The 15,917-nt window shown below is 44.9% G+C and overlaps 2 protein-coding genes across 6 annotated transcripts in view; both read right to left on the bottom strand.

Annotated features, from left to right (window-relative positions):
• The window catches only part of PDCD7 (programmed cell death 7), a 28,307-nt gene extending 21,804 nt beyond the window's left edge, over window positions 1–6,503 (bottom strand). For both annotated transcript variants that reach the window (XM_078854679.1, XM_073304327.1), the window contains exons 1-3: window positions 5,617–6,503; window positions 2,656–2,794; window positions 238–474 (exon numbers count right to left, since the gene is read on the bottom strand). In XM_078854679.1, the coding sequence (XP_078710805.1) occupies window positions 238–474; window positions 2,656–2,794; window positions 5,617–6,462 (1,222 nt within the window). In that variant the 5' untranslated portion in view covers window positions 6,463–6,503. The remainder of the gene's footprint in view (window positions 1–237; window positions 475–2,655; window positions 2,795–5,616) is intronic.
• A 1,858-nt stretch (window positions 6,504–8,361) lies between these two features.
• The window catches only part of CLPX (caseinolytic mitochondrial matrix peptidase chaperone subunit X), a 33,987-nt gene continuing 26,431 nt past the window's right edge, over window positions 8,362–15,917 (bottom strand). For 3 of the 4 annotated variants that reach the window (XM_073304324.2, XM_073304326.2, XM_073304325.2), the window contains one exon: window positions 8,362–11,655. In XM_073304324.2, the coding sequence (XP_073160425.1) occupies window positions 11,565–11,655 (91 nt within the window). In that variant the 3' untranslated portion in view covers window positions 8,362–11,564. Of the gene's footprint in view, window positions 11,656–13,704; window positions 13,881–15,917 lie in introns of all 4 variants that reach the window. The other variant, XR_012154097.2, reaches the window with a different exon arrangement.

Genomic DNA, 15,917 nt, shown 5'->3' with positions numbered 1-15,917 from the left:
TTTGGTGAAATCATAGTTTGTGATACTGTGACTATACTCCTCCTACATAAAGTAATTTTCCAATTCTATGAACATGATAATGAAAGGGCATGAATGAACTTGTGTATCTTGTCTCCTGCTCTTCATAGTAATTTCAGCACATGGCAGCTTTTCCAGGCAAAGTTGTGTTTACATTTTAATCTGACTTGTTTTGAAAAAAACCTCCCCAATACTGAACTAAAATATGCAGAAGTGTACCTGGATCCCCAAATAACTTGGAATCAATGTCACGTTTTTGCTGTAGAAGCTTTTCCCTTTCTTTCTTCTGTTTCTTTTCCATTTCTCTTTTCCTCTCTTCTTCCTGTTCTCCTTCTAACATAACTCTTAATGCTCTCTCCTCAGCTTCATACAGTTCAGAGCGTTTTCTGATCAGTGTCCTCAGCCTCTGTATGTGATGTTCAAAGTCTTCATCTGCTGAGGGTGGAGGACAGACACCTATACAGACAGTGAATTAAGTTATAATTTTCAATCACAGAAATGGTACTAATTTCAGTTTCATACTGAGAGTGGAGTTTGCAGAATCTCCAATTAACTTATATCTGGTCACCCATTTTCCTCATGACTATCCTCCAATAAAATGACGTGGGTCAAGAAGGAGTTTGGAAAGAAACGTATATCATGCAGAATACTACAGTTACACACAACAATCTTTCAGAGATACTATCCTATAAGAATGGAATTTAAGGTAACTGCTCAAGCAGTATCTTCCGAATCCTCACTGGCCAGGTACTTTATTCATGACGTTTATTATTTATGTACAAAATGGTGCCGATAGTCTGGTTATTGGGTACACTCAGCACATACTGCTTAAATAAATATAACTTACGATTGTTAATAATACCACCTAATATAAAGTAATTATTCATTATTATTATTATTATTATTACTGTAAAAGTTTTATCATTGGCACATTGGGAGAATGGGAGGTGCTGATAAGTCAAAAATTCTGGTTAACTAAGAGGGAGTGAGTTTTGGTGCGGGAGGGGGCTCGGGTTGCGGGACGGGTGTCGAGGTGCCGGGTCCTTGTGGCTCCCCGCAAGTGGCGACGTGTCCCTGCTGCTCCTAGGTGGAGGTGTGGCCACTCCTGGCCAGGCAGCTCTGTGCGCTGCCTCTGCCCGCAGACACCACCCCCGCAGACACCACCGGCTACGGTCAATGCTCCTTGGTGGAGGCACAGCAACGCAGCTCTCCGCGCTGCCTCCGCCCGCAGGCACCACCCCTGCAGCTCCCATTGGCTGTGGTCACCAGCCAATGAGAGCTGCGGAGCCAGTGCTCAGGGCACGACCTGCGGGCAGAGGCAGCCCGCAGCACCGCCTGGCTGGAAGTGGCCATGCCTCCGCCTAGGGACATGTCGCTACTTGTGGGGAGCCGCCTGAGGTAAGTGCCTCCTGGATCCAGCAGCCCAAAACCCCTCCTGCGCCCCAGCCCCCTGCCCTGAGCTTCCTCCTGCACCCAAACTCCCTCCCAGAGCCCACGCACCGCACTCCCTCCTGAAATGCCGATTTATAGAGCTTTCCGATTGGTAAAGTGCCAGATAACACAGCTTTTACTGTATTAGCAAGTCATTAAGAAAGTCTCACCAACTGAACCTGTTAAATAAAGCATTTGGAATAAATGCAGGAAACCTATTGAAGTTACTAATTTGGCAGAGTCAGGAGCAAGTAAAAAGACACTGGTGCTACTGGAGAAGTCCTTATCAAAATACCTTCGGAAAACCCACTAAAGGCCTGATCCTGGGATTTGCTGAATCAGGTCTCCAAGAGCTTATTGTTCTTAGAAATATCTATTCTGCTGAAATATCCTGAGAGCAGAACAGTTTTACCCAAACAGTAAAGAGGAAAGAAAAAGACCCAAAACCAAAAAAAATACCTTGCGACCCAAGGCCCTGATCCTACAAACACTCACGCACATGCTTAGCTTTACTAGAATGAGAAGTCCCACTGATCTGTGATTTCAATTAAAATCCATGGGACTACTCACAGCAGTAAAGTTAAGCATAAAGTTGCCTTATGGGGACCTCTGCAAATAAAACCCCCAAGTGACCACCTGGGTATTGTCTACGCTGCAATTAAAAACCCACGGCGGGGCCATGTCACCTGACTCAGGCTTGTGGGGCTTGGGCTGGAGCCTAGGTCCTAGGATCATGGGAGGTGGAACAGTCCCAGCTCGTGGACACCATAATTAAACAACCCCATAGCCCGCCAGCTGCGGGTTTTTAATTGCAGTGCAGACATACCCTTTATTTACGAAGCGAGGGCACCAATTCATCTTATAGGCTATTTGAAGTCTCCATAAACTTAACAGAAGTTTTAGAGCTTGGAAGGCACCATTATCATATCCCATTTTTAGTAGAGAGTTTGTATTACACAGATAATTACACAGGGCAAGCTTTTGCCAGCCTTACTCATGTTGCGTAAGCCTTTAATCCATAACAATGAAATAGGGGTAATCATGAAGAACGGAACTACCTAATGCAAGAATGGAAAATTCTCAATATTATGGAGTTTTGCAAAATTAAGACATTTGCTAGCTATATTTGAATCCCTATATAATATTTGTCTAAAAATATTTTATTTCTTGTATTTCTGCATAGATCACAAAGTGCCAATAATTTACCTTTTCTTCCTGCTGCCTCTTTTCTCAGTTTTCGAAGCTTTTCTAAAGCACGCAGGATGTCCACCATTCTCTTTGTGTCTGCCTGTTTTTTCCTTACTTCAGATAAGACACTGTCTGCTGCAGCTTTAAGTTCACGTTCCTGTGAACAGAAGAATGTACAGAGAAAACATGAAATTACATACATGGGCAAGAATTAAAAAGAAAGCTCATATAGAATAAAGGGAAAAATAAGTGAAAACAATATTCCAATGATGGAGATGAAGTAAATCAGTCACCTGCCTATTGTGTCACTTTTAATGGAAAGAAATAAAACAGGGCAAAGAAGCCTAAAAAATTGGAGAGCAGCAGAGTAACACCAAAGCAATGGTATCAGAGGCTGCTGGTAAATTCATAAACCGTAATAAATTCTGTCCTCAGATCATCAAAATGATAGATAATGTATGTAGATTAAACAAAACTGGGATCCAAGTCCCATGGTAGGATGCACTATGGGGTAATCAACTATTTTTTGTCAAGATCCAAATGTCTTGGTGAACAAACTCCAGATTCCAAAGAAAATAATATAAAAATAATAATAATAAATGATAGTAATAAGTAAATAAAAAATTTCCTGGTCCATTCAAAAGCATCTGGTGGTCCGGATTTGGCACCCAGGGTTGATGTACTAGTTTGTAAGTAGAGCACAAGGTTAAATGTATAGGGTCAGATCTTGAAACTTACACTGCATGCTTTGTAGCATTCTAGTAACACAACACAACTGTATAGTGAGTGGATCTGGTATCCTAAGTAACTCCTTGGTGGCATAGAGTTAACATTGTGGCTCTTATGACACCCCTCTTCAGGCCCCTAATGCAGGATAAATCTTTTGCTTTAAGAAAAAAAATTATATAAATAAAATGGAGAGCTAAAAAAATGGGAAACACTTTTCCAAACTGCTTACAGTGAGAATTATGCTATGGAAATGAATGGAGCTTTCAGTTGGTCAACAACAGTATTGCCAAGCCCAAGTTTTCAGAAAAACATGGCGTTAAAAAATAATTCACTCTAGGTTCTTCTTCTTTGCCTTCTGGTTTCTAAAGCCTGATATATTAAAATTTAGCCTTACCCAGCTACATCACTCAGGGGTGTGAAACATTCACATCCCTGCATGCTAGTTAAGCTGACCTAACCCCCAGTGTAGACATGGCTCAGTCAGTGAGAGAATTCTTCTGCCAACCTAGCTACTGCCATTTGGAGAGGTGATTAACTATAACGGTGGAAAAACCCTTTCCATTGTGTAGGAAGCATCTAGAGTATGGCGCTACAGCTACACAGCCGAGCTGCTGTAGTGCAGACACGTCCTGAGCATCTAGAGGATACTCGGGTCACATTCTCAAGCTTTTCTCTGCAAGCACAAGGGCTAGAAATGTACTTTAAAAAAAAAATTTGAAAGCAAGGATTTTCACATAATCCCTTGACTCCAGGAAGTGGGGCTGTAAGAATGTTACTAAATTTCTTGCAAAATTTCTTGCAAAACTTGCAAAAAAAAAAGAGAATTATAATTCCTGGTTTTAGAGTAGCAGCCGTGTTAGTCTGTATTCGCAAAAAGAAAAGGAGTACTTGTGGCACCTTAGAGACTAACCAATTTATTTGAGCATAAGCTTTCATGAGCTATAGCTCACTTCATCGGATGCATATAATAATTCCTCACACTTCTTGGAACTTTCATTAAAGAAGGGCAAAGCATGGAAGCATACGAGCACGCCAGTGAGGTAGCTAAGGGATACAACAAGGATCAGTGCACTCTCCAATTTAGCCACTTGGTACATGGCAACACAATAGTTTAGGACAAAAAAGGAAGAACTGTGTGCAGGGAAAATTTTATGTAGACTGAATGCAATCAGCCATGTCAGGATTTGGCCAGAGCAGTGGAGTCAACGCCCACAATGGATCTTTAAGGCCTACCAATGGTCAGGACCATCTCAAAAAGCACAGCACCCCCACAGGTGCTGGAAGTCGGGGTGCTGCCGCACTCCCTGGTTTGAAGTAGTTTCGGAAACCACTTCAAACCAGGGGGTGCGGCAGCACCCTACCAGGGTTGCCAACCCTCCCGGTTTCACTGGGAGTCTCCCGGAATCGGGCTCTATCTCCTGGAGGCTACTGAAACCAAACCAGTAGATTTTAGGCTGCTGAAAGTCTGGCAGTGCAGCGGGACTAAGGCGGTCTCCCTGCTTTCTCTGGCCTGCTCCCGGAAGCGGCCAGCACATCCCTGCAGCCCCTATGGGGGGCCCCAGAAGGTCTCTGCGCACTGTCCCCGACCCAACCGCTGACTCTGCAGCTCCCACTGGCCAGGAACTGCAGCCAATGGGAGCTGCGGGGGCAGCGCCCGCAGGCAGGGGCACCACGTAGAACCCCTTGTCCCCCTCCCTGCCAGGGGCAGCAGGGACGTGCTGGCCTCTTCCAGGATCGGCATGGGGCCAGGGCAGGCAGGGAGCCCACCTTAGCCCCTCTGTGCCCACCAACCAGGAGCCATCCAAGGTAAGTGCCACCTGGCCGGAGTCTACACCCCTCACCCACTCCCGCAACCCAACACCAGCCGTGAGCCCCATCCCAGAGCCAGTACCCCAAACCCTCTCCTGCACCCAAACTCCCCCTCCCCCCCGAGAGCCTGAATCTCACACACCACCCCTGCACCTCAACCCCAGCCCGGTGAAAGTGAGTGAGAGGTGGGGGTGGACAGAGCGAGAGGGGGTGGACAGAGCGAGAGGGGATGGAGTGAGCGGGTCTCAGAGAAGGGGTGGGCAAGGGGGCGGGGCATGGGCGTTTGGGTTTCTCCGCAACAGTTGGCAACCCTATAGACAGGGTTTATAGGTTGGCTCAATGGCTCTCAGCACCCCCACGGTGTGAATGGCTCCAGCACCCCTGAGCACCCCTCCATGACAGCCCCAGGCAGTGGTACGGGGGGAGGGGGGGACGCAGTACCCGGGTCTTCTCCTCCACCTCCTGGACACACTTGGCTCGCCACTGGTCGATCCTGGCCTCCCTTTCCGCCGCCCGGGCCGCCTCCTCCTCCCGCGCCGCCTCGGCCTCCTGCTTCCTCTTGTGGAGGCGCAGCCGCCGCTTCCGCGCCTTCTCCGCCTTGCGCCGCAGCTCGCCCAGGTAGCCGGGCTCCCGCAGGGGCCGCACCCGCTCCTGCAGCTCGCTCAGCAGGGCGCGGGCCCGGGCCTGGGCCTGGGCCCAGCCCGCCTGGTCCCCGGCGGCCTCCTGCTGCCGCATGGCGCGGCACAGGCCGGCGAGCTGGGCCACCGGCCGCAGGGCCCCCGCCGCCAGCTGCCGGGCCTGGCTGAGGCTCGGGGCGCCCGGCGAGGGCGGGGGGAAGCCCCGGGGCCGGGGCCTCCTCTGGGCCAGGAACTGGGCCAGCCAGAGCTCATCGCGCTGCCTCAGGGCGGCCTCCCCCTCGGCCGCCTCCCCCCGCGGCTCGGCGCTGCCCTCGCCCCACGGCGGCGGCGGGCGCGGCGGCCAGGCCGGCGGCCCCGGGGCCGGGAACAGGAGCCGCGGGGCCGCCTCCCGGCCGAGCGGAGCCGGGCCGCAGGCGCCCCCGGGGGCGGGGAAGTAGGGGCCGCTGCCCCCCGCGGGGCGGTGGGCGGGGGGCAGCTCGGGGGCCCCCGGCGGGGGCGGCAGGAAGGGCGGCGGGGGCTGGGCTCCGGGGAAGGGGCCCGCGGCGGGGGAAGGCGCGAACAGCCCCCCCGGCGGGGGGAAGCAGCGGTACTGGGGGGGGGGCGGCGGCCCCGCAAAGCGGGCGGCGAAGGGCAGCGGCGGCTGAGCCATGAGGGACCCGGCTCTCCCGTGGCCCCGGCGCGAGCGCTTCCGGCAGGGCTGCGCCGCTCACAGCGCCCCCCGGCGGCGGGGAGGAGCCAGCACCGGGGCCGCCCCAGGAGCGGTCGGGGAAGGGTTGATGGATATGGACGCCGGGGGGGGCGGTGCCCAGCCTATGAATATTTATGAAGGGGAGGGGTCTGAGCAGAGCCCTGAGTTTAGATGGGGGGAAAGGTGAGAGGGGCGATGCAGGTGGAGGAAGAAGGGTCTGGGCAAGGGCTGTGAATACATAGATTAGGGAACCTAGAAATACGTGTGAAGGGAGAGGTGTGTAAAGGGCGGATGAATGGGCACCACTCACCCTAACCTCTTCCCCCATCCGCTCCCTTCAGCCAGTGACAGCCGAAAGCAACTGCAACAACAAAGTCATTTCTGAAACCGGGGCCCAGCCTTTCCTAACTCACCGCTACTGCTGCAGCCTGCTAGAGGCGGTCCCACATTGCAGAGAGCGCAGCGCGGAATGGGCGTGATCCCTTCCCACAACCCAATGAGACCTTGTGCTTTAACAGCAGCTCCTACTGTATTACAGGACACCTTAAACCTATCCACATCACAAGCCTCTATCTTCCTCAGCACTAGAGCTGCTCCTTATAGATGCTGGGAAGTTAGACATCGAGTTGAGCAACCAAGACCCTGCATTGCTCCAAGAGATCTGCTCTACCACACCCATAATGAGGCAAATGAAATCACATTTTCTTGCCACCCTTCTACCCCTAACGTTGTCACTCAAGCAGACACAGGGTCAGTTATTGCAAACGAGCAGAGAATGATCCTGTAGCCTGTGCACTCTGGCACCTACCAGTCAAGCACCTACCACCTCACGCAATCAGCCCTGGAGTAAGTGTAAGGCTCTACCAAGTTCACTGCTGTGACAAACATGTCATGGACCATGAAATCAGGCCTCCCCCGTGAAATCTAGCTCCTGGAAGGGAGAAGGGGTAGGGGTAGGGGCACCCCATCTGAGGGGCTACTATCATGGCCCTGGCTCCAGCTGCTAGTCTGGGAAGGTATAGGACTTACTCTTCCTATGCACAGCCATGCTCACAGGCACATCAGAGCCACCTTCCTGAACCTACCCCACTTACAGGAAGCTCTTGGGCTAGACAGCAGCCCCAGAGCTTCCTGCAGCCGCAGGAGGGTGCCAGAGGTGGAGGTAAGTCTGATCTCCCCTGTGCAGCTGGGAGCACCCTGCAGCTGGGGGAGGTACCCAGAGGTCGGTCTGATCTCCTGCAGAGAACCACAGTGTAGGCAAAGAGCAAAGCTCAGCTGGGACTAGCAGCTAGGAGTCTCTAGTTGTGGTGCTCCCAGCAGCACAGGGGAAGACCAGACCCACATTTACCTCCTGGAACCTCTTGCAACTGCCAGAGGCTCCAGTGCTGCTGCCTTCAGTACAGAAGTGAAGGTGGCAATCCTGCCCCCCCCACACAACCGCTTTGCAACCCTCCTCCCTCATGACTCTCTTTTGCATCAGGACCCCCAGGTTACACCACCAATGAGTTTTCAGATGTAAACATCTGAAAACATGTAATTGACTAATTTCCAACTCCTATGGCTATTAAATTGACCAGAATGGACTGTGAATTTGGTAGGGGCCCAAGTATATGGCATTGCCTTAATTGACTCCACCTTGGAGTTGGCCAACTAGAATCACAATGGTCAAGTGGGGCTACATAGCTGGCCTCAATACATCTGCAATGCCAGCTGCTTGAGTGCAAATTCTCTTCCCCTGACCTAACAGAGTGCAATGATCAGACTATTGCATGTGCACAGATGCAGCAGGCAACAGTAGAACGTCACAAGAAGGAGCAGAATTAATGCACAACAGAAGTAATTACAAAACATTATGTAGTATTTGACTGTTACAAGACATTTAATATAGCCAAGTCAGAAAAATACACGTGTTGACACGATTCGCTACTAGTATGGCCTTGTTTGCTTCAGAGAAGTGATCAAAAACTTGTTATAGTGTACCAGTCTACTCCCAGCTGCTTCAATATGTTCATTCTAGCCAAACTAGCAGTTGAAGAACTGCTCTGCTGTAGGTTTGCCTGGCCCAGCCACACTCCTGCTATTCTAAATCCTTTCAGCTGCAGAGTATGGATATCTATTCCATTCCCATAAACCCCATCCCCAGCTCAGTGTCCAGGAGCAGTGAAGCTGTGATTGCACAGACAGTACTAAATGAAACAGTGAGGTGAGGGTCTAATTGAACCTTTTCAGTTTCTCGATCCACAACAGTGCAGAACCGATTTGCTTTAATTTGAAACGTTTTTGAAGCCTGCTGAAAGTCTTCTCCAGCTGGTTCCTAGAATTTCCCCTCACGCATTTGTGTCCCCAGAGTAATGAACAAATAGTCAAATTTGTAAAACTCTTTGCAAAAAGCCAAATCCAACCTCTTCTCCTAGACCTTTGGTGGGGTCCATTATGCAACTCATTCCATCACAGTGCAAGGAATTGACACAGATAACTGCCACAACTGCTAATACAATGTACTTTCTCAATGGAGATGTATACACATGTAAAACTCTTCTTCCCTCTTTCCATCACAAATATTGGTTTGATGCGTTTCAAAAAAAAAAAGCAGCACTGATCTTCACTTATACCATCATTCTAGCCTTTTTATTGCTATTCTGGACACAGCATTTCATTTAAGTCTGACATTTCTCTTGGCTCAGTAGTATCCGAAGAGATAATAGAGCAAGCATTTCAGTAAGGCAATTACTGACTGTAACTGACTATACAGAAGGCAGCTCTAAAAAGGCTCACTCCCCACTATATCAACTTGAGAACAAGATTTCAAATGAGCATGAAGATGCAAGAGGGTGGCCCTTAAGAACCTATTATAATTAGGTAACTTTTTAATTAAACAGTTAGTAGAAGAAGCATTTACCTGGCAATAATAATGGGGATAACCGAAGGCAATTTATATTAAACAGATTTCATTTTCCCAAGTTACAGCTACTTTGCTTTTTTATTGTACTTTTGTTATATGTACCTTTAAATTTTAAGACTATGAAAATAGTTGTGATTAGCTTGCATAACTCCCAAAGAACCATTATTCTACTACATAGATTCAAAATTGTCTAAAAATATGTAAGTGGACTCACAACTGTGAAAGCTCAATATGTAAATACTGTATATAACTTAATTCAGCTTTTTAATAAGGATCCTGAACTCAAAACATTTCCCAGAATGCGTAATCATTTATGTGCCATTACTTAAGTCTCATATTTCATCTACCGAAATCTGTAATTCATGAATATTTGCTTTGTTTTATTCAAATGCCAAACCTATTTTTGAAGTACAAATTGTAGTTCTACTGCATTTGTTTAAACACATTTCTTGATTACACATTAAACTAAGTTGTTTAATTATTTTCACTAAAACATTTCTCAATCATTTAAAAAAAGAATTAACAGAATTAAAATTTGAATTTTCATTCTACAAAAAGGAAAATGAGGTTAAAGTTACCAAAACTGTCAGATAAGTCTATATTATAATCTACCATTGCTTCTCCTGGAAGTATCCTGAACCCTGAGAGCAGCCTTTCCTGAACCATTACTGGGTAGTTTAACTAGAAGAAAAACAGAAATTGCAACAGAAATTCTGTTGCATCTGATTAAATCTCTATTTATTGTGTCCCATTCTATACAACCATGTATGTATTACCTGACTGACTTAAACCATGTTAATTCTGAACTACGAGTGAAGAAATGAAGGCGTGGGCCAATAGAACAGTACCTGTTCTGATCTAAAACATTCACTGTATTTCTAGCCTAAAAACAGTAGGGGTGTTTTAATTAAATTAACTAGCTTGACTCAAAACTTAACAAAAAAGTCAGTATAACTTAGAGCCACATATTGCTAGGAAGAACAAAACAGCGAAGTTGTCAGCATAGATTTTAATTTCTGAAATAATCAAAAAGATACAAGTCCCTTAGTGTTTTACAAATGTTTTCCTAAAGGATCAATTTAATTAGAGTGTAAAACAAAGTTAGGGCTTTTTTTGCTTTGCTGAAAGTCTAAAACCAAGAAAAAAACCCACAAGATGCAGCATTTAAGCATGTAACTTAAAAAAAAAGCACTGTCACGTGAACAGTCTCTACTGATTACATCAAAAATACTGTACATTCACTTTACTTTCTTTCAACTCTTAATGTTATAAGAAGATAGGTGGGCAAATATCTGGCATCAAAAAACTGATGCATGATATCATGTTCCAATACTTTAAACAAAATGTACTATATAGAACATTAATATTTAAATTTTTAGGCCATTTAAAAAGTTTAAATGCACATGGTCTACTACTTCCTGTAAATTGTTTCCTTCCAAAAGAAATTCAGACTTCTGGTTCCACTTGCTTTCACAGTATTCTAAAGGATCCATTAAAACGTACATGTGATGCTAAGGTAAGTAAATAATGATATGACATTTGGTACTGCAGCCAATTATTGTAACAAGTTAGTGTTACATTTGAGCAAAGCTGCATTAAAAAGTAATAAAACATCTGATTTTTTTCAAAATCTAGTTTCTAGGGAATTTTTCATGACAAATGTAACAAGTCTCTCCAGCATCCATCTGGGTTCCAAATGGACATAAATCTAACACTGACATTTACAGTGAATGAACTTAACCCGAATGAAATATATGCAAAATTAAGTTTGCTTATCCTCTATTTTATATTAAACTTGTTTTCCCATTTGTAGAGTAACATTATTGTAAAATGTAACTATTTGCGACACCTGCATCGTTTAAGCAACACTGTCTTTGCTTTCTAGAATTGTTTGTTAAAGCACATTTATTTAAAAACTGAACAAAACGTAATGTACAATTTATATTTGAACGTTATGCTACTGAAGTCCATATAATGTCCACTGAATAAATCAAATGTGATGTTACAATACATGATCTGATTTTTTAAAAAAATATTTTAACTTTTTTGACCATGTATTATATCCAGGATAGATCCAATGCCTTCAGTATCAGACTGTAATGCCAGATAATGATCTTAAAAATAACCAAACACACTATATGCAGGAGAACATTGACACTATTTAATTGTTTGCAGCATCTGCTTGACGAGGCCAGCCTTCCTCTTCAACTCCTGAGTCATACTCTTCTTCAGAAGTATCTTTAGTCGGAGCCCTACAATTTAAAAAAACAAAAAACAAAACAGGTATTCCAGAAAGCATCGTTTCAAGTTGGATATGACATGTGTGCTGCTTTAAATACTGGTCTCAAATGTCTCTTGGGAAGGTAATTCACTGATTAAACCTTATTTACTTTCTTGAAAAGGAAAAATTATTTACATTCTTTATCACAAATTAAATGATCAGAAATAAACAGGGTAAAGTTTAACTTTCCAATAAACACTGCAGGCTCCCAGTTATTTTGCAGTGCACTTCCTAACACTTAGCGCAAGTATTACTGAAGATAACACTTCGCGCTTCAACAACCCCCTCTCTACCTGCAGACTGAGCTCCTCAGAATTAAGCCCGAATACTGATTTGATAAATAATAGTATTGTCTCCTATGATGTTTTTGGGAATCTGTCTACGTACAACTTATGACTGCCGGTTGATGATATGAAATACTTTAATGTGTTCAGCAGAGGTCTCCAAACTTTTTGCTGGCATGACACCACTTCAGTGAAATATTTCCTCATGGGACTCCAGACAGCATGGAGGATGCCATTTTGAAGAGCATGACCTCACACATGCTCATGCATGCAAGGTCATGCTGTGTGAAGCAAAATGGCATCCTCTGCATACTAGGGATTTCTGCGCCCCATCAGCTGATAGCGCAACTTCAAATCCCACAGTTCAGGAACTGCTGGTGTAGTGAGTCAGCCACCAGTTGGCAGGTGCTGTGTCATGTACCTTCTAGCTCAGGGATGGTGCTGAGTTGTTAAATTGTAATGGGTTGCCTATTCAGGCGGGAACCCATTGGGACAATAGGCTGGCTGGAGCTCAGAGGAACAGTTCCCTGAACTTCTCTGCAGGGAGGGGAAGGTGGAAAAATCACCAAACGAGACAAAGGGGCAGGGGTGAAAAGCAGGGGTTTAAAAAGGATTCTCATAGAACCAAGGGAAAGGCTTTTGGACAAAGCATTGGTCAGGAGAGAGGGGCATGCCTTTGTAACAGGGAGCTGTTTTACTGCTGGATCTACTGAGGATGGAGGAAGCTAGCTGCATTAGAGGGGGCAGGCAGAGAGACAGACACTCCATGATTTTGAGAAGCCATGTGCAGAAGAATACTGGGCACCCCAGAAACTTTGTCCTGAGACCAGAGAATGCTCTAGAGCGGTGAGGAAACTGAAACAGGGGACAGCATACAGGTTATAATGTCTAGATGTGTGTCTCTCATTCTACCCAAGTAAAAAGTAATTGTGTTTAGAAACCCTTATAAAGCCTGGGAGAGTGTCTGTTTTTTCTCACATGTCCCTGAAGAGGTGACCTGTAAAACCACAGTACCTTCCAGGTGGAACTCTGGAGAAGAATGTGCTTAAGCCATTGTGGAAAAGTTAAATGAATTCTTCACTGCACAGGATGTGAAGGATATTCCCACACCTGACACATTCTTTTTAGGGAGTGTGAAATCTGAGGAACTATCCCAAATTAAGGTGTTAATAGTTAATAATAAATTGATAAGTTAAACAGTAATATGTCACCAGGACCACATAGTATTCACCCAAGAATTCTGAAGGAACTCAAATATGAAATTGTAGGACTAACAACTGTGGTATGTAGCCTTTTACTTAAATCAGCTTCTGTATCAGATGACTGGAAGGACAGCTAATGTGATGCCAATTTTTAAGAAAGGCCCCAGAGATGATCCTGGCAATTACAGGCCAATAAGCCTGACTTCAGTACCAGGCAAATTGGTTGAAACTAGAGAATCACAGGGTTAGAAGGGACTGCAAGGGTCATCTAGTCTAACTCCCTGCCAAGATGCAGGATTTATTGTGTCTAAATCATCCAAGATAGATGGCTATCCAGCCTCCTTTCGAAAGCCTCCAGCAAAGGAGCTTTCACAACCTCCCTAGGCAGTCTGTTCTGTTGTCCTACTGTTCTTACAGTTAGGAAGGTTTTTTCTAGGATTTAATCTAAAGTAGTAAAGAACAATTATCAGACACATAGATGAACACAATTTGTTGGGGAAGAGTCAACGCTCCTTTTATAAAAGAAAATCATACCTCACCAATCTATTAGAATTCTTAGAAGGGGTCAACAAACATGTGGACAAGAGTAATGCCGTGGATACAGTGAACTTGGACTTTCAGAAAGCCTTTGACAAGGTCCCTCACCAAAGGCTCTTAAGCAAAGTAAGCAGTCATGGGATGAGAGGGAAGGTCCTCTCATGGATCAGTAACTGGTTAAAAGATAGGAAACAAAGGGTAGGAATAAATGGTCAGTTTTTAGAGTGGAGAAAGGTAAATAGCAGGGTCCCCAGAGATCTGTACTGGGGCTAGTGCTGTTCAACATATTCATAAATGACCTGGAAAAAGGGGTAAACAGTGAGGTGACAAAGTTTGCAGATGATACAAAATTACTCAAGACTGTTAAGTCCAAAGCAGACTGTGAAGAATTACAAAGGGATCTCACAAAACTGGATGATTGGGCAACAAAATAGCAGATGAAATTTAATGTTGATGTTGGAAAGTTACACATACTGCAAAACATAATCCCAACTACACATATAAAATGATGGGGTCTAAATTAGCTATTACCACTCAAGAAAGATCTTGGAATAATCGTGGCTACCATAATGTGCAAACATCTGCTCAATATGCAGCGGCAGTCAAAAAAGCTAACCTAAGTGGTTAGGAACCATTAGGAAAGGGATAGATAATAAGACAGTAAATATCATAATGCCACTATATAAATCCATGGTATGCCTATACCTGAACACTGCATGCAGTTCTGGCTGTACTAAAAAATGGAAAAATACAAAAAAGATGCATCAGAAAAGGAAAAAGTAGAGAGAAGGGCAACAAAAGTGATTACAGGTATGGAACAGCTTCCATCTGAGGAAAGATTAAGACAACTGGGACTATTTAGCTTGGAAAAGAAACAACTGAGATGGGATATGATAGAGGTTTATAAAATCATGACTGGTGTGGAGAAAGTGAATAAGGAAGTTTTATTTACCCCTTCACATAACACAAGAACCAGGAGTCACCCAATGAAATTAATAGGCATCAGTTTTAAAATAAAAACAGGAAGTACTTCTTCACACAACATACAGTCAGACTGTGGAACTCATTGCTAGGGGATGTTGTGAAAGCTAAAACTATAACTGGTTTAAAAAAATTAGATAAGTTCATGGAGGATAGGTCCATCAGTGGCTATTAGTCAAGATGGTCAGGGATGCAATCCAGTGCTCTGGGTGTCCATAAGCCTCCAACTGCTAGATGTTATGACTAGACGACAGGGATGGATCGTGTAATAATTGCCCTGTTCTGTTCATTCCCTCTGAAGCATCTGGCATTAGCTTCTATTGGAAGACGGGATACCGGGCCTAGGGCTACTTGGCCACATGGTCCCATTTCTAGTGCTTGTGCACAGGAAATGAGTCAAGAGGCCAAGGAGAGAAACAGTGCTGATGCCTACAGAGACCCCGGAAAGCTTAAGAACACATGGGTCCAGTGTGAAAGGCTGAGTACAGCAGCCTAAGTGTCCAGCCAGGGGGAACTCTACCAGTGCTGTATGTTACATCTCCAGTGCACAGAGAGGCTATGCAGCTTCCTAAACATCACACAAGGAATCTTGCCAGAAACAGGAACCCCGACTCCCAGTCCTATATGTTAAAACACAAAACTGTCTCTCCCCTCTCCACATCATCTGCTATTTATTTAGTTTGGGAAAAAAAAAAATCCAAGATCTAATAAAACCATTAAATCCCAGCAGAATTAAAGTAGTAATTTCAACAGGAACTCAGCCAACCAGACATCTACCTGCAGGAACACCTTTTTATCCCATTCCCTTCATCCCTGTGGCAAGCATACCCTCTGCCATCTCAAAAATATTATCAGACAGATGTATTTGGCAACATGCCTAGATCATCAAATTCAGCTATTTCCAACCAAGGAAGGGAGAGCAAGCTCCAGTGTCCTGGGGCCCTCACAGAGCACAGAATTTTTTTCTTTTCAGCAAATATGACACTACCATTCACTGAAATAGCCTTAGTGATATATTCATAATTTACTCATCATGCACTTTTTCCCCTCTGTTTCTAAAGAAACACACACTGGGAAGAGTTAAAAACAGAATGTAATACATTTAGATTTAATACGTAACAACAGTAATAAAAAAAATCCAAAATCACTAGTACAGAACATGCATTAAGTGCCCTATATCTACCAACTATGTATGATATCCACAAAGTCGGAAGATTATTTTTGGAACA

The sequence above is a fragment of the Lepidochelys kempii genome, chromosome 10 (assembly GCF_965140285.1).
Source record: "Lepidochelys kempii isolate rLepKem1 chromosome 10, rLepKem1.hap1, whole genome shotgun sequence".
NCBI lineage: Eukaryota > Metazoa > Chordata > Testudines > Cheloniidae > Lepidochelys > Lepidochelys kempii.
This window is presented reverse-complemented; position numbering and strand designations above follow the sequence as displayed.